At 33.6% G+C, this 20,103-nt stretch overlaps 1 protein-coding gene across 2 annotated transcripts in view; it reads right to left on the bottom strand.

The window, feature by feature from the left end:
* MAN2A1 (mannosidase alpha class 2A member 1) overlaps positions 1–20,103 on the bottom strand; it is a 183,980-nt gene that overhangs the window by 80,304 nt on the left and 83,573 nt on the right. For both annotated transcript variants that reach the window (XM_003899978.5, XM_021939583.2), the window contains 4 exons: positions 16,082–16,284; positions 12,830–13,012; positions 8,680–8,794; positions 8,202–8,269 (listed from right to left, as the gene is read on the bottom strand). In XM_003899978.5, the coding sequence (XP_003900027.1) occupies positions 8,202–8,269; positions 8,680–8,794; positions 12,830–13,012; positions 16,082–16,284 (569 nt within the window). The remainder of the gene's footprint in view (positions 1–8,201; positions 8,270–8,679; positions 8,795–12,829; positions 13,013–16,081; positions 16,285–20,103) is intronic.

Raw genomic sequence — 20,103 nt, 5'->3', positions numbered from 1 at the left:
GCAGAGATGACATGATTGTATATTTAGAAACCCCATTGTCTCAGCCCAAAATCTCCTTAAGCTGATAGCTACCAGCGAAGCCCTGTGATACAAAAATTAATGTGCAAAATCAAGCATTCTTACACCAATAACAGACAAACACAGAGCCAAATCATGAATGAACTTCCATTCACAAATTGCTTCAAAGACAATAAAATACCTAGGAATCCAACTTACAAGGGATGTAAAGGACCTTCAAGGAGAACTACAAACCACTGCTCAGTGAAATAAAAGAGGACACAAACAAATGGAAGAACATACCATGCCTGCGATAGAAGAATCAATATCGTGAAAATGGCCATACTGCCCAAGGTAATTTATATAGATTCAATGCCATCCCCATCAAGCTACCAATGAGTTTCTTCACAGAATTGAAAAACTGCTTTAAAGTTCATATGGAACCAAAAGAGCCCAAGATCTCCAAGACAATCCTAAGTCAAAAGAACAAAGCTGGAGGCATCACGCCACCTGACTTCAAACTATACTACAAGGCTACAGTAACCAAACAGCATGGTACTGGTACCAAAACAGATATAGACTGTCGGAACAGAACAGAGTCCTCAGAAATAATACCACACATCTACAGCCATCTGATCTTTGACAAACCTGAGAGAAAACAAGAAAATGCAGGAAAGGATTCTCATTTCAAATGGTGCTGGGAAATTATTAGCCATCAGTAGAAAGCTGAAACTGGATCCTTTCCTTACTCCTTATACTTAAAATTAACTCAAGTATGGGATTAGAGACTTAAATGCCAGGACTCAATACCTAAAAATCCTAGAGTGTCCAGGTAGTAAATTAAGGCATATAGGCACGGCAAAGACTTCATGTCTAAACAAAGAACGCAAGCAAAAAAGCTAAAATTGACAAATGGGATCTAATTAAACTAAAGAGCTTCTGCACAGCAAAAGAAACTACCATCAGAGTGAACAGGCAACCTACAGAATGGGAGAGAAAATTTTGCAATCTACTCATCTGACAAAGGGCTAATATCCAGAACCTACAAAGAACCTTCCAACAAATTTACAAGAAAAACAAACAACCCCATCAAAAAAGTGGGCAAAGGATATGAACAGACATTTCTCAAAAGAGGACATTCATACAGCCAACAGACATATGAAAAAAAAATGCTCATCATCACTGGCCATCAAGGGAGAAATGCAAATCAAAAGCACAATGAGATACCATCTCACACCAGTTAGAATGGCTTATCATTAAAAAGTCAGGAAACAACAGGTGCTGGAGAGGATGTGGAGAAATAGGGAACATTCTTTTACACTAAGTTGGTGATTTGTAAACTAGTTCAAACGATATGGAAAAACAGTATGGCTTATTCCTCAAGGATCTAGAACTAGATGTACCCATATGACTCCAGCCATCCCATTACTACTGGGGATATACCCAAAGGATATAAATTGGAAAAGCTATAAAGACACATGCACACGTATGTTTATTGCAGCACTATTCACAATAGCAAAAGACTTGAATCAACCCAAATGTCCATCAGTGACAGACTGGATTAAGAAAAATGTGGCACATATACACCATGGAATACTATGCAGCCATAAAAGGATGAGTTTAAGGCCCTTAGAAATACGGATGCAGCTGGAAACCATCATTCTTAGCAAACTATCACAAGAACAGAAACCAAACACCGCATGTTCTCACTCATAGGTGGAACTGAACAACGCAGATCACTTGGACTCAGGAAGGAACATCACACAATCGGGCCTATCATGGGAGGGGAGGGGGAGGGATTGCATTGGGAGTTATACCTGATAAAATGACGAAGTTGATGGGTGCAGCAGACTAACATGGCACAAGGCATACATATGTAACAAACTCCATGTTATGCACATGTATCCTACAACTTAAAGTATAATAATAATAAATAAATTTAAAAAAAAAAAAAAAAAAAAGAAAATATTTGTTCACTTTCTAGTTAATATAATCCCAGAATTTCAAAGCCTTGGGGATAGACATTATGAAAAGGAAAAGGAATCATTCTCCATACTTGCTTTAAAAGACATGCAGGTTGCTTTTATTTCAAACTGCTTATCATTAATCAGCAAGTAATTGCATTTTTCAGACCAGTTCTATCAGCTTTGTAGTTCGTGGACATCTTAGATTGTGGCAATACATTGACTGTCAAGCCAAGGTTTTGGTATTCCTACAATTGTTCATCATCTTCTACATTTTCATATGAGCTTTAATGGGAAACTGAGAGTCAGTCTCATGGTCTCTAGTCAGCCATCATGTAAATTGGAAGTGTCAACTATTTTTTTAATATAACAGATGTTATTTCATTTCAGTCAATGTGAGGTTGAAACAGTATTTCAGGAATTAATACTCATCATTCCCAATGTCATAAAATAAATAGAAATGCTAAGAGTGGAGGGAACTGGAACAAAGGTGGAGCCTTTTCTCCTCATTTCCTACCCAAGAGACCTTTATATTTTCTTGAAAAATTAGGCAAAATGTAATCCCGTGACGACTGAATTAGAATGGCAAACACCAAATAAGATTATTTTGTATTGCTACTGAGCCCTGACTGCTCCAACACTAGTACCAACCACTAGTCAATGCAAACTATTTTCAACATAAAATTAACTTATGTAGCATCTTGCAGGTACCTTGAATTCCTTAAGAAACTTTTGGTTATTTACATAATACAATATATTCTATTCAGTCTTCTGGATAAAGCATCCTTTCTGAAAACACCCCAGCAGACTACAGACAAGATGAAAAGTGCTTCTGGATAATCAGGGAACTAGCCAACCTATACCTTGAAAAAATCAAAGTTAACACATAACAGAGACAGAACATAGGTGAAAACATACAAATATCTTTTACAAGCAATTTTATATTTAAATAGAAAAGCATCCTAGAGGAGAGTTTATAAACTCATCCTTCAGATCCAATAAAATTCATAAATACACTGTGCTATTAATGCCCAGATATACCTAAACTAGACTGGAATACAGAATAGCTTAGTTTTTATGTGTTTAAAAGTCTCTAGGACCATCAGTTACCAATTCCCTCATCAAAAGAAAAGTTCAAAGCAGCTTTATTTAAAAGGTAAAGATATCTCAGCTTTTCTCAAAATAATAGAAGCTGGAGAGGGTCCAGCATGTCAAATCCTATATTCTATTATTGACTTGAATTATTTTAGGATAATTAAAAAATATAGCCAACCATTTTCAAGAAAGAAAACCTTTAATCTGACCTTTTACACTCATTATTCTGTTAACTAATAGAAAGACATTTCTATATGCTAGTTTTCTAGTACATGTCAAAATTCAAGCTTAAACCATCATAATCCATGAGCTATTAAGGACAGTTCCTGGACTAATTATCGTGGTTAACACTCTTCCATCTCCTCCACAGTTGAGCACAAAGTACGCTCCCTCTGTACACTGACAGCTGTTTCACCAGATTCACTTCTCAGACTACAGCTGCCTTTTCAAGTCATGGAATCTCACTTCTGCCCTTAAGCTCCAAATGCCTCTATCAAATAATGCTGCCACAATCTGAGTGGTTAGAATTCTATTTTCCTAGAAATTCCATTTCCAAACAATAAAAATAAGGTTGTGAGCTTGGCTTCTTCATTTAAAACTTATGTGTAAACAACTGGTTAGAGATATTAGATATTTTCTAAGACATATTCTTATTTGGTATAAAAATAAGTTGATAACGAAGAAAAAAAAACTCACATAAAGCCTTGAATCCCATTAAACTAATAGATAATTACTGCCAGAAGAATTGTTTACAATAATAATATTAAAAATACAAAATGAAGAATCAGGCTATGTTGATAATAACAATAAGTCTTACATATGAAAACCAATCTGATAAAGCCAATTCAATCAGCTATTTGGAACTATCTTTCATATCCGTCCATTCTGAATAGCCACCCAAAATCCAATCTCAATGAAGTTAATGCTGTAAGAATGCAATGATGCTGAGATGCAATCTGAAATTTCTCAGGTCTCATGGTATAAAACTAAAATCTTAAAAGGACAGTTATACAAATTCCCAGCTTTATCGAATTACTGTTTATCTTTATTTGTAGTAGTACTTAAAAGTTTACTTGGAAGCACTCTGGCACCCAACCTCCAAATATGAGACCAAAGAAATACCTAGGGAGAACATATACCAGGATACCACATTTTCACATAGAATGTGAACCATGTTCTATGTATATCTGGTGTCTGAAGATTAATATTCTCTTCAGTCAATATTTAAATATATTTCAATGAATCTGTATTATTCTTACTACGTTGCATATAATACCACAGGCATGATGCTAGAAATAAAGAAATAATTCCTACTCTCAAGGAGTTTACAATCTAGTGTGATTAACTTTAAATAATTATACTGGAAGAAACAAGCCAGCATTAACTGCCAGCCATGAGTGAACCATTTTTGCCTGATCTAGGTAGAAATTTGGGGCTAACAGTGTAATGGGATGAGGTATTGGGCATATTGGGAGGTGGGTGAGGTTACTCTGTACATGAAAGGTATATGAACTGAGGTGGCCTATAGGTGAACTGTCACAGCTACTCTCCAAAGATGACTACCATCATTCCCTTTGCTTTCTATACATGCTCCTCACATCAAGAAATGGAGAGTAATTCCCTCCCCTTGAATCTTGGCTAACTTTCCTTGACCAACAGAATGTAATGAAAATGGCCTTCTAGGACTTCCAAAGCTAGGTCTTAAGAAGTCTTGCTGTTTCTACCCAGAAAACTCACTTTTGAGACTTTCAATCTTAAGATACTCCCTCTTAGAACCAGCCACTATGGTTAGAGAAGCCCAAGTCATATGGAGAGGCCATGTGTAGGCATTGGCAGCTAACAGCTGCAACTGAACCCTCAGTCAACAGGGAGCATTAACTTTCAGTAATGTGAGTGAGCCCTCTTGCACACTGAGCCCAGTCAAATCTTTGGGGAACTCCATTCCCAATCTCCAATTGCCTGCAATGGTATGAGAGACCCCAAGCAAGAACTGCCCAGCAGTTCTCTACAGAAACATGGGAAATATAATACATTGTATTTAAGACATTAAGTTTCAGAGTAGTTTGTTAGGCAACAGTCTACTAAAACATTTGACCATCAGGTCAGACTTTCCTCAGTAGGTAAGAAGTACCTAGAGAATGTTGAATTTAGAAGTGACTTTCTCAGAGCTCTGTTTTTGGCTAGATTCCTCTGATAACTTCATGTAATAAATTAGGGGCACAGAGAAATTGAAGACAAAAAGGTAAGAAAGTGTTGAAGTAATTCAAGCATGAAGTATGGCTTAGAACTAAAAAGTGACAGGAAAAAGGAAGATGCATTTCACAGATGAGAAGAAAAAAACTCTCCAACTGATAAAATTTAAGGAACAATAGAAGGTAGAGGTCAAAGTAGGTTCTGGGGTTTCAGAACCTGGATAACTAAAAAGATAATAATACTCTTAATCAAGACTGGCATCCAAAAGGAAAGCATGTATGGAGAAAAATCAGAAGAAATTAAATTATTGGTGCTGGGAGGTCATCCGGGGAGAACCATTAGACGAGCCAATGGCAATGGGTTATGGGAGGGCTTTTCTGGAATTAAGTACTTTTTAAGAATACCTTAAGTTGATATTCTGAAGTAACTGTTTTCTATACAAAAACTATGAATCCACACATGATATAGCTCATGTAACTGTGTAAACTAAATTAGGCATATCAACATGTACTAATGTCACTTTAAACAGATCATGGACTACTTTTTAAATACTCACAAAGTAAGTTATATTAAGTTTATTGCTATAACTAATATTGCCAACAGCATGACCAAATTTACATGTATTATTTATATTCTATGGGTTTAAGTTAGTATTTCTCAATCTTTTTTACATTATCACCTCCCTAATGACTCTTTTTAGACATTTACTAATCACCCACATACCATTTTAATGCCATATACAAACTGTTTACCTGTTATGTACTGTATCTATGTTTTATATATTAAAAAGAATAAGATTTTCTTCGAATCCCCAAAAAACCAATTTTCACTATCTTGGAAAGAATATCTCCCCCATTGAGAATGCATGGTTTATTTAGATAGTTTGTTACTCAAATAGGAACTGAGTCTATAACTAAAACAAAGCCAACCCTTAGAACATTAAAGAAGACTCATGAAGAATATGACAAAGACTCATAGCCACACCTCTAAAACTTCCAATTTAAAAACTGAAAAGGGCAATTACTTTACTTTCAGTGCCTGCTAAATAAAACTACCAAATTCTTCCATTTTAAAGGCCACTATCATTCCTTCATTATTCATCCATTTTTACTGAGAGATCAGTAACTAAAATAATTTGCAGCTAACAAGTAAAATATAGATTTTAAAACCTAAAATCTAAGAAGCCCTAACCTACAAAATGGATAATAAGCATAAAAATAAATAAGAATCTGCCAATCAGAAGTATTCCTAATTTACCTACCTACAGAAATAGGAAAGTCAATATTTGATAAAAAAGAATTGTAAAGAAGTAATAGGAAGATAAACACTATACTATTTAAATAAAAACTATTTAAAAAGAAACATCGAAAAACAATCATTTTACTAATAGCCCCCAAAATTCCATTTATGTTTACCTGTAGTTAAAACTCCTCAATATGAAAGCTTAAAAATATTTTTCTCTTTCATTAATATACTATATTTCATAACTTTCTTATCTGGCATTAGAAAGGCAAAATTATTAATTACTACTTGCTAAGGCAAAAACAGTAAAGGAAGGAGAGAAACTAGAGGGAACATCTTTTCCTCTGACCTATTATATTACATTTCCAGCCCTGCCTCACCCCACCCACCATAAAAAAAACCCAGAGATGGGGCACAAATCACTTACAGCAGCATATATTATTCTTATAACCAGCAAAAACAAAGATGTTCCTCCACCAAAATATAAAAAGAAAGAAAAGTTAATAGATGAGAGAACTATGCCTAAAGCCAAATAGATTTACTAATGCCAGAGATTAGTAGGAACACAATATTTAAGGAACAGGTATATAACCGCAAATGCATCAAAACATAACTTATTTTAAGACAAAGAAAACATTTTGTAATTTTATAAGTAATATTTCTTTCAGTGTCATTATCCCTTCATCCTAACTACGACCTGGCAATCTGAAAGCTCCTACGGCTTGTGCCGTGTTACAGAGAACATTAGTATTACTAAAATAAAAAAACTTATTATCTCATTCTAAGGAATAAGCTGTATATATCTTAGGTCTCTACTTACTAAAGAAATTTAGACAACTAAGGTTTTAGTCTATGCTTAACAAAAAGTCTCACCTTTACTAGCAACTATAAATTCTCTATACTTTCATTCATTTTTAAATAATTTTAATAAAATACATTTAGTTGAAATAATGAATTACTCTTTCAAATTATTTTTTTTATCCTATAATTGGTAAGGGGGGTACTAAATATCTCAATTCTGACAGTTAAAGGTTATATTACAAAAAATAACCACTGTGTGCCTGGGTCAACTGGGAAACGACCAACAAATATTTGGTTATTAAAAACAGATAACTTGCTGTTTAAAGAAATACCAATAAAACATAATGCATTTCTTTATAATTATTAGGTAGCCACCAGTTAAATGCCCTGGTTTAAGGTCACTGAACGCCCTTCCCATTTACTTCAGCATAAATCAATAGTGCTAAAACAAGGCTGTTTCACAAGCAAAATGATAGTTATCTAATGAACAATTTACAGTAGAAACCTTGATCTTCTAATATTAATAAAGTTTCTTCTTTCATTTAAAAATAGGATCAGGGATTAATGAAGACAAGGTCGTTAAATAAAAGGTTAATCAAAAAAAGATATAATCTGAAATTAATTTTACAGAGGTAAGAAAATGTTTTATAAGCTACATATTTATCATGCTATACCTTATATCTGTGAGAAATATTGTTATAATAGTTTATTCAGCAGTCAATGTACTAATCACTGTGTTAGCTATTAGCCTGAGCATAATACAGTCATGAAAGAAAATCCATTTTTTAGGAGTTTTTTAATTAATAAATTGATTGCCTCAAAATACATGCTAACTAAAAACCAGAACCATAAAACCTAAAACTATTAAGCCAGAAAGTGGTAAACATTTGTAAGAAATTATGAATTTACCTTGGCTCCGCACTCAGCCTTATTATATTTTTTTGTGGCAGAGAATCTTGTGATTTTTGTTTCAAATCCTATAAAAATGAACAGTAATTTTTAAATTTTACTTAACACTTTACGGACTCATCTTGAAACCAGAAGATCATTCAAATTCAAGTTTAGCAAGAACAGATTAAAGACTTATAAAAATTTAAATATCAAGGGGCTTCTAATTAAAGCCAAGCAAAACAACTAATTATAATGCCCAGTTGCCTTACTAACATCTTAATAGTATTCTAAAACCCCATATATTTCACATAGTTTGAAATATTTATAGAAAAGATGAACATACAGGTAATTTATATTAAGCAATAAAAATTCTTTCAAATACTGTACAAAAAATTATATTTCAATGTCTCTTTTCATTAAGCTTCTCATCCTCTTTGCTAATGCAAGAACAATGAAATCACACATTTTTATGATGACCATAGATGAAATCACTAACCATCTCCAGGAAGGTATCAGAAGAGTAAGAGTCATATGTGAGTTTGTCCTTCAAAATAAGAAAAAATGCAGAAGTTCCAATTATCTTCTCCAAAACCATTAATGAATGAAAAAGTCTGTAAACCAAAAATTTTATTAGTCTGAGAAATAATTTTAAAATCTGCATACAATATTTTCAGTTTCATTAATAATGGTCAAACCACCAGTATCTTCATCTTGCATTCAAAGTGAAACCTATAATGAATCTATGACAAACCTGCTCTTTTTTCCCCCAGAACTAAGTACTTAGAAAAATGGTTAATCAGAAGATACAACCAACAAGAATGCATTTAAAACTGAAAGCTTTCTGGACACACCTGAAACACATAAACATACTCAAACTACATATACTTTCTATGAATATTGCACCAAATAATAATATCCAGTAGGATCACCCCAATAACTCTGATGCATTCTACCAAAAAAACATGACTTGCTACTTTAGAAAAAGTTCTAACAAGGGTTTTAACAATGAATAAAAACATGAGCTAATTCAGCTCACAAGAAAATTCAATTAGTATACAAGTTATACCCCAAGAATTAAAATAGATATTTTGTTTAGTTTCATGTTCTTGTTCAAGAGAACTAGGAGGACAAGAGTTTTTGACAGATGTGAATAATGAAATTGTCTTCATCCCTGTCAATTTTTTTGGTCACTGAAATTACTAACTATATTCAAATTGTATTTTTAAGTCTAAGGAATCAAGTCTATTGATTCCAGACCAATTCTGAAATATATCCTCAGTATATCACCAGCTACTGCTGAAGCACTACTCATGGAAAAAAGGAACTTGCTTGAAGATTTTTTTTTTCCTAATTCAGTTATGTTTCTTGAAGGCTTTATAGACCAGGTATCCATAGGCAAATTCATATTGGAGAACTATGCAGAAAATCCTCGCTAATCACATTTTCAATTATATTATTTTTTCTAACACAGAAAGCAACTTTGGATATATGCCTTAAAAACATTTTTGTTGTCATGCAACAACAACAAAAAAACCTGTAAAAGAAGTTAACTTCTTTTTTGCAGAGTATTAATATTTCCTTCAGAGATGTAAGTGACCATGATCAATGTTACTAATTAAATATATTTACATGGCAAATCTATAATTTTAATGCTAAAATGTTATGGATTTGAGTTCATGCCATAATTCAATTAAATTTCCCAATATATTCAAATGTTTTCCTAGACAATGTTAAGTGTTTTCACCATACTAAAACACCATATGAATGAATATGGTTCAGTTATGACAATAAGACCCTCAACCTAAGTTCCTTTCTATTGTCTACAGGGCTATCTTTATTAGGCAGCCTGAATCTGCAGAGTGAAAGTCATGTTCTCCACCACCTAAAACCACAGATGTATTAAAGAGTCCTAATTAAACTGAGTCGAAGCCAGGCATCAACATTTGCATCCTAAAGGCACACATGAAGCCTTCTCATAGGATGAGTACTAAAGACTACAATGTATCACTCCCCAAATGTTTTCTTGGATGTATAGAGCTGTTTTGTTTAAAACAAAACAAAATGAAACACAGTACATTTGGGAAACACTGGGTAAAACAAAATTCTGAATGTTTCAACATTTCATTAATATGAAATTTTTTTCAGGGCCTCTAATTTCTGAACATCCACTTATCCTATTAATATGGAATACAGTTCAGGAAAAGTCACTTGGGAATCACAGGTTCCTAGTTTGCTGTCATGGCTGTTGTATTAAGGAGATGTTAGCATGTCTGCTGCTCTATAGGTTGTCTACATTTTAGGACCCTCACGCTCACCCTGTGTTCCGTTTTCTCCCACCTACCTTAATTACAAGTTAGGAATAATTAGCGGAATTCTAAAACATTTCTCTAAATGACCTCATTACCATTTCTTCTTCCCTTCTACACAAGCCACATTATCTATTAATACTTTTAAGCTGACTGTCTATTACAAACATTGCCCCAATCCAATTCATTTTTTTATGCCATGATTAGAATTAATCTCCAAATATGCCATGATGTATTCTTGCTTTCCAGTTTATAACTATACACACATTCGATCTATTGTTGATAGCACACTCTCAGATTCCCCCTACTATGGCAGAGGAGAAAGAAGGGCCTGAATGCCTGATGACACTGCAGAGCTGCCATACCAGAACCAGTTGTCTACAGATTTTTTTCATATGACATAAAAATAAGCAGGACAGGATTTATTCTGTTTCTGGTTGCTATTACTCGCAGCCAAATGCACCACTAATTCATACACTTGTTCACAGTGACATTTCTGCCAAATCTGAATGAATAGTAGTCATCAGTCCAAGTTCAAGAGAACACCCAATACTAACTACCTCTTTGTTAATAACTCTCTAACTTGTGTTTTGAAATTTCCTCCTTAAAATGTCTGTGCTAATGATTTGGTAATTCTTTATGACTTTTCAATGAAGTGTGAAGTACTTCCATAGCAAATTTACAAATGCCAAGTACAGTTTGAGAATTACCGCCTTTTCTTCTCTAACATGCAATTCTGCACAGGGAAGTTTTTATAAGCCAAAAGCAACACAAAACCTGTGGAGGAACCAATGATAGCTCTTCCAGACAGGTCATGATAAAAAAATGTTCTGTAGCCAAAGCTCAATGACCTATAAGCAAATCTCTTTCAATATGACAGCCAGAGACAGCAAGTGGGCAGTGTAGGAAAATGACTTTTCCATGTCCTCTTAGGAGCGCTGCCCTGGTCTGATTCTAAGCAGTCTCACTTTTAAACTCTCAACAAACCAAGCAGGCCAGGAGCAGGTGAGAAAGAAAAATGGAGGATCTGACCTTACTTTCAAAAATGCTTTCTGTGGGAGAAATACCATCTTTATCATCTAATGAGCATTTTCTACTTTAAGCCCAGATCAACCTCAATAGGTGGGTGTCAAATATACTTGCCATTAAAAAATGGAGAAGATATTCAAGATACTACTTTGAATGTTTTTTTTTAAGGACTGAAATCAACTAATGAAACCCCAAGAATATCTTTTTCCCCCAATTTCTAGAAAGCCAGTCAAAATATTGTAACTAAAAGTTTAATTAACATTTACTACAATTAGTAATATAAGTTGTGAGTCAATTTTTTAACATTGATTTCATGTATTGTATATGCTTTTCTCATCAAGGAGTAGTAATAAAGATATTCACTTTTTAAATCTATTCTTTAAGAAAATCACAGTATATTTTAAATGACTTTAAAATATTATCAAAGCACAACACTGTTGATTAAAAAAAACAGTATCAGGAAGAATAGTCTAAACCATAGTAAATAAAATAGTCAAAACTCCTTCCCCAATCTAGGAATCCCCGCTGCACTGATCTTAATGAATGAATGGTCATCCAAAGTCTGGCATGAGGACAGAGAACTCCCTACTACAAAAGGTAAGATTTCTTCCCCATTATTAGGAAGTTCTGTTTGCCAAGTCCTCTGTTATCTCAGACCATGCTTATACTCATTGTTCAAATTCTTTAATATAGAAATAACTTAGCTTCTACTCCCTCGCCCATCTGACAGCCCTTCAATGAGTTAAACATGGCTTTAATATCAACACCCAGGTCATCCTTTCTCATTCCCAGTGGTTTATATAATCCATATATGATAAGGTTTATAGGTCTTTTTCTTTCCTGGCTATGATTCTCAGCTTATTATGTCAATGTACCTCTTAAAAAATATATACACAAGAACAATTGGATATGAAATAGGATGAGATTAAACTGACATACAATGAAGTAGGAATCTTTATCTCTCTAGATTATAGCTATGTTTTGTTTGATGCCAAGTCCTTGGTCAAGAAGATAACCCCAATCACCACACTGTATTTAGAAGAAAACAGGATCAGCTTTAAACAGTAGTAATAATATTTTACTACCCTATTTGCAGAAATGCATTGCAATAAAAAGTTGGTGCAGCTAGGATTTTGTCAACAGATTTCTTAAAAAAATTTGAATATCGGTGCTGTTTTGCTATAGTAATACTTATGAGGGATATTATTGTTAATGTGGTTTGATAGGCACTAACAACTTCATCAAAATATATAATCTTATTACCCATAATTTTAAAGATTTTTTAAGATGATTTTTGTATAATTAGATTACCTGGTACCATAATCCACAACCACCCAATCTTTTGCAGTTCCTGTGATAGCATCATGATGTTGAAACAGTCCCAAATTCCTCCTGGCTTCTGTCAGTGCCGTGTAAAGCGATGATGAGAGAAATTTATTTATCTTGTATTTGTGAGCTTGTCTCAGGGCGAAATAGTAAAGAATTTCAGCAGCCCTAATTGCATAAAAGTCATATTTTTATTTTAAAACAAACACTTTAGCTTATAATCTAAAACATGTGACATCAATACTTTTCAAATTTTTTAATCCATAATTGCAGTAGAAGCAATTTGGTTTTTTTTTTTTTTTTTTTTTTTTTTTTTTTGAGACGGGGTCTTGCTCTGTCGCCCAGGCTGGAGTGCAGTGGCCGGATCTCAGCTCACTGCAAGCTCCGCCTCCCGGGTTCACGCCATTCTCCTGCCTCAGCCTCCCGAGTAGCTGGGACTACAGGCGCCCGCCACTTCGCCCGGCTAGTTTTTTGTATTTTTTAGTAGAGACGGGGTTTCACCGGGTTAGCCAGGATGGTCTCGATCTCCTGACCTTGTGATCCGCCCGTCTCGGCCTCCCAAAGTGCTGGGATTACAGGCTTGAGCCACCGCGCCCGGCCAGTACAAGCAATTTATGAAAAAGATATTCGTAATAATAATTCACATAAAATGACCAGTGTATCCATATAACTCATTTGCATTCTCAATCATCAAAGAATACCATGTCTACACTGGTATCAGGGGTCCTTGTTCTAGATGATCCTGGAAAATAAGCCAGTACCTGTTGGCAGCAAGACAGGCTTATTTATGTATCACATAATGAAAAAATACCTGAAAAATTGGATAAATTTCTCTGCCCTTCCTTCTTTCCAAGAGCAACACACACACAGACCATGAACATCATAATGTCATTTACTCTCACATATATACAGTAAGAAACATGAAAAAGAAAGGCATAGTTGGTGAATGGGACACTCAGAGGAGAGGAGAGGAGAGGAGAGGCAGAAAATAATGGCCCAAGAACAGCTCAGGGGCAAGGGTTAGTTTCAGTTTTGAATGGTAACATATAACAAACATGGAGAATTTAACAATACAAACTGAAAAATGATAAACAGGATGTCAGCTGGGCATGGTGGCTTATGCCTGTAATCCTAGCATCTTGTGAGACCAAGGCAGGAAAATCACTTGAACTCAGGAGTTCAAGACCAGCCTGGAGGACATAGCAAGACTGTATCTTAGCCAGGTGTGGTGACATGCACCTATAGTCCTATCCTAGCTACTCATAAGGCTGAGGTGGGAGGATCACTTGAGCCCAGGAGTTTGAGGCTGCAGTGAACTAGGATCACACTACTATACGCCAGCCTGGGCAACAGAGAAAGACTTTGTCTCTTAAAAAAAAAAAATATTCCTGGCTTTAAAAGGAGTACATATGCATATCCAGATATCCTAAAATGTTAAAAGGAAGATTTGGGAAATACTGTCTTCCCTATACTTTTATATTTTATCCACATTTTACAAATGAACAGAGGGATGAAACATTACTATTTTCAGACAAACTTATGTATAAATTAATACATTTGCAAAGTCACAACTATTGTATGGTTTTTTGGTTTTAATGCAGCAGAATTTTCCAAATATATTACTAGCAGTAACCACAATGTCTTGAATACGTTCAATAAATGAAGATAAACCAATATTCTTTTTCCCACTAAAAAATACTTGACACTTAAAAATCACTAATTCAGTGGTTCAAAAGGATCTCTACATTATTGAGAATATACTTCACTTTATAACAGAAAAGTTTAAAATAGTATAAGAGATAACTGGTTGATATTCTGTAGGGTAAGAATGGATAGACACTATAATATGTAAACATTATTTTAAATTTAATAAGATATATTCCATTACCTCAAGCAGTTATTTCTTTGTGTTAGAAACATTCCAATTCTACTTTTAGTTATTTTGAAACACATAAATGATGAATATACAAACTATTATGATTATATACTGTATGCTTATATCAAAATATCACATATACTCCATAAATATGTACAACTAATATGTATCTATAATAATGAAAATAATTTTTTTAAATGAGATATATTTTTCGGGCATATTACAAGTAACAGTAAAAGGTTAGGCTTTTGAAATAGTAATATTTAATAGCAGCACAATATTAATTAAAAAACACTACTATATAAAAAAACTCTTAAGAAAATTCATAATTTTTAATAAAAAGCCTTTCCAAAATGTAATCAATGTCCACTAGTATATAAAAGAGAGTAAGTACAATCTAACTCAAACATCAAGATTCAACATGAAAAGGAATTACTTTAGTGGTCTATACATAGAGAAAGCCTTGGGGGCCTCTGGAGTAGTTTAACTTTATCAACAATCAGCCTCTGTTATTTAGGACCATGATCTCCAATATGATAGCCATAGCCACACATGGCTATTGACATTTAAATTAATTAAAATTAAATGGGCACATTTCAAGTGCTCAATAGTCACATGTGCCTAATGACTACCATATTGGACAGTGCAGAAATAGAACCTATCACAATAGAACATTGTATCAGTGATTGAAAGGTCTCCTGGATAGGGTCAGTTAAGTGTTTTTATGTTTTCTACAGACTTTTCTGTCTTCTCTGTATCCATTTACATGTTCAATCATTGTCTGCCCCACCAGTCATCATTTTTTCAAATGCTGTTCTATGCAGATAACTGTGCCTATAGAAATGTGCTTCAAATAAGTATGTAAGAACTGAGATGAAACCTAGTCTAAACTTCTCCGACATACAAAATACATTAGTTTTGGATTGTGAACTTTGAAGCTCATATTTCAATGCTGGGAGGCCCTATTTGCTTCTTTGATGCTCACCTATGTTTCCAATGAGAAGCCCATCAGATTACTAGCCTGCAGACACTCATGATGATGTCACTGAATATTAATATGGTGTGCAAATAACATAGGAAAATTAATTAGAAAAATACAAAATGCAGAATACAACTCCTTAAAAATCTAATTAAATAAACTATTTTTTCTTCCAGAACAAAAACCTATGTAATAATTTGATTATAGTTTGGAGACATATTTCTGACTGCATTAAAATTTCACAATTACATTAAGTGCTTAATTAGAGCTTAACACTAAATAATGTACTACACGAATGATATATATTATGAAAAACTACAAAAGGTTATGATAATATAAAGAAAGTGAAGAAATAGATGTAGCTACAGAAAGGTAAAAGTACCTTAAATGAGATTCCATGATTCTATCCATTCGTTTGTAAAAGGGTCTGGATGTAAAATAGCCACTCCAATAATGATCATCTCGATCAGCATAAGTGAAAAAATCTCCACTTAGAACAGGGAACATCGATTGGCCCTTGTCTCTCTGAGTTTCATCTGCTTTATCCAGTGCATCAAAAAAATCTGATAAAGTTCCAAACTGTATCTAGTTTAAAAAAAAAAATGCACTTCAATTATTCATTCTACCTTAAAATTATTTACTTCTTACACTGTTAGGAAAAGTTAGTAACAAATACTTAAGATGTGTTTCCAAGTTAAGATGAACACATAGCTCAGATTTTGTAAAAATCAGAAGCAGAGAAGAAAATAATAGTGACTTTTTTTTTTTTTTACTTGCATTAAGGTCCAAATTAAACTAAGGGAAAACTTATACACTTCAGCAGTTAAGAGAAGAGCTATGTAGATCTACAAATCAGTGAATATGAAAACTCCTACATATCTCTAGAATTTCAAAGTGCACAATAATTTGGGCATGGATTAATCCAGATAAATGAAAGACGAGGGCAGCAGCAAAAATAAAAGACATATTAAAGTGTTCCAGAAGTCTAGAATAACAGTTTTATTAGCCATAAAGTCTAGAAGAATAATTTTGTTAGCCATAAGGTATTTCATATATCATACCCTCCTCTATCTCCCTTTTCCCCCAGTTGAGTTCTTGTGAAGAAGGGACTTTAAGAACAGCAGGTCATTTTAAAAAAAAATGGACTTACTTTACCAGTAGGTAACACTGAGTAGAAGTTAAATACAAAGAGTGATAAGAATGGCAAGTCTGCTGCTTAAACACACTGGTCTTTCCGACTAATTATTTAAATCAGCAGTAAGAAATTTGTTTTTATGAGTTCAAACTATTCTACAAATCAAAGACAAAAAGAAACACTACACCAAATCTTGTAAACAGATATTAAAAGGCAGTCCTGTCAAAAATAAATAGATTATTTAACAGGGAATATGTTCCTTTTAAAAGTAAGATGCTGATTTTGTTGTTTCCTACACACATACATACAACACAAACACACACACAAATACAGATATTGCAAGTCATTTTGATTCAAGGTAGCAATAGTATAGGTTTGAATTCCATCTCTACCACTTATCTGACATGTGTTTTGAGCATATTACATAACTTCTCTGTCTATCCACATTACAGTGAATAGGGCTCTAAGTAAAAAGTTTACAACTGGCTGGGCACGGTGGCTCACACCTGTAATCCCGGCACTTTGGAAAGCTGAGGCGGGTGGATCACAAGGTTAGGAGATGGAGATCATGCTGGCTAACACAGTGAAACCCCATCTCTACTAAAAATACAAAAGAATTAGCCGGGCGTGCCTGTAGTCCTGTAGTCCCAGCTACTTAGGAGGCTGAGGCAGGAGAACGGCGTGAACCCGGGACGCGGAGCCTGCAGTGAGCAGAGATCATGCCACTGCATTCCAGCCTGGACAACACATAAGAAAAATTACAAAAATAGTTAAATGATGATCAAATGGCAAAATGACTGTCTTGGCTATTCTATGTCAATTTTTCAGCCATCTGAACTGAGTGATTTACTTTTATTCTCCATTTCATTAAAAGAAAATAAATGTATGCTTCCAGTTCAGACAAAGTAACTTTAAGTATCCCATAAGAAACAGATATAACTAGATAAACTACAGAAAGAAAAAGCTCTGAAGACATTAAAGAACTCAAGTAGCCAGAACTTAAGGGACAAAAATGTTGGAGAGAAAGAAAATGAATTAAGGTGGACCCTATACTCTACCAAATTTTCATCTTGGGGTACTGGTCCAATCACTGCACAAGACATAAAGGCCTAACAGAAAGCAATGTCCTAGAAGAAGAAAATAATAAAATTTAGTATCTGGTCATGAAAAAACACTCTGTAAAAGAAGAATATAAGGAAAATTCCATAATCTGATAAAGGAAACCTACAAAATTCTACAGCTAACATTATGACCCATGAATGTTTTCTCTCTTAGAAAATTATGTCTGCTTTCACCACACCTACTCAACATTATACTAGAGGACACAGCCATCGTACATGGTAAGAAAGTAAATTGAAAGATTTAAAGTTTTGGAAAGGAAGACATAAATATGCCATTATTCATACATAGGAAATCCATGAAGAATCCACAAATATAATAAATAAATTTAACAAAGTTACTGGATACAAGACTAAAATGCAAAAGTCAATTGCATTAATACACAAAATACACCATGTTAATCGATTAGATGGCCCAATAATTGTAGTTATTTGTGCTCAAATTAAAACAAAGATTCAATGCAATCCCAATCAAAATCCCCTTCAATTTTTTTTTGTTTGTTTTGGTAGAAATTTAAAAGATGACCTAAACCTATGTAGAAATACAAAGGACTAACAGTAACCAATGCAATCTTGGGAAGGAGAACAAAATTAGAAGACTTTTACTATCAGATATTAAAACCTATTACAAAACTGTAGTATTAATAATTAAGACAGTGTGAGATGAGACAAAAACAGACCAATAAAAGTGAACAGAGAGTGTAGACACAGACCCACACACAAATGCAGTCTCATTCATGATTAATGACAAAGATGGCACTGTGGTGCTATGGAAGAAAGTATGGTCTTTTCAATAAACGGTGCTGGATATCTATATAAGCCAAAATGTATCTTGATCCCTACCCTCACACAATTCATAGCAATCCATTTCAGATAGATTATAGACCTGAATGTTGAAGGCAAGACAATAAAGCTTCTGGAGGATAGCTTCATAAGAATGTAGCTTCACAACCACATGATAAACAAAAAATTTTTAAACAGAACAAGTTCTAAACATAAAGAAAAATAGTTATATTTAATTAATTAAAATTAAAAATTTCTGTCCATCAAAAGACAGCATGAGAAAGTGAAAATGCAGGCTACATAGTAGGAGACAACACTTGCATATATTTTACATGAAAAAAGATAGAATTCAAAATGTACCAAAGAGCTATAAACAGTAAGAAAAAGACAGACAACCCAATTTAATTAAAAAATCATCAAAAGACTTAAATAGGTACTTCACAAATGAGGATACCTCAATGGCAATAAACATATGAAAAGAGGCTCAACCTCATTAACCACGGGAGAAATAAAAAATAAAACCATCCCATCTATCAAAAGGATAAAAATAGAAAACAAAAATCCTGACAATACAAACTAAGAAAGGGTGTGGAACAACTGAAACTCTTATACAACACAACAACTGATGCATCTATTTTGGAATAGTTTGACAATATATACTAAAGCTGAACACGTGCTTTACTAGGATCATGTGCCTATGATCCTAGTTCATAATCTGATAAAAATTCAGCTGTAACGATCCTGAATAAACTTGATATTTTATTAGGTTTATTTATCTATTTGATATTACTTAGGTTTTTTAATAAACTTGAATTCTTACTAAACTATGGTTTACCATCAGCTTTCAAATTTCCTAAACAGTAACATCACTTCCTTTCTATAGTATTTTCACATATGTTCTACTTTTACAGGTCAATATGCAAAATGATAAACATGCTGAATAATTAATCTTCTTATGTAGAGTCTCTAACATACATTAAAAAAAAAGACTTAGACTACTGCCCCAATACAAAGAAATGATAATGTTTGAAGTGGTAGATATCCTAAATACCCTGATTTGATCATTACACATTCTCTGCATGTATCAAAATTCATAGGTGTCCCATAAATATACACAATTATGTATCAACAAAAAATCAATTTTGTAATTAAAAAACTTATTGATCAAATGCAATATATGACTACTGCTTGAATTTTGACTCAAACAAATTGTATGTTAAAATAATTGTTTTTTATGAGATGAGGAAAATCTGAATCTGCCCAGATATGTATCATGAAATTATTGCTAGTTTTTTAGGTGTGATAATGGTATTACGGTTATATTTTTAAACAGAAACTTTATAATTTAGAGATACATACTGAAACCTT

The sequence above is a fragment of the Papio anubis genome, chromosome 5 (assembly GCF_008728515.1).
Source record: "Papio anubis isolate 15944 chromosome 5, Panubis1.0, whole genome shotgun sequence".
In the NCBI taxonomy this organism is placed as follows: domain Eukaryota; kingdom Metazoa; phylum Chordata; class Mammalia; order Primates; family Cercopithecidae; genus Papio; species Papio anubis.
The sequence above is the reverse complement of the archived record's forward strand: the minus strand, read 5'-3'. Positions and strand labels throughout refer to the sequence as shown.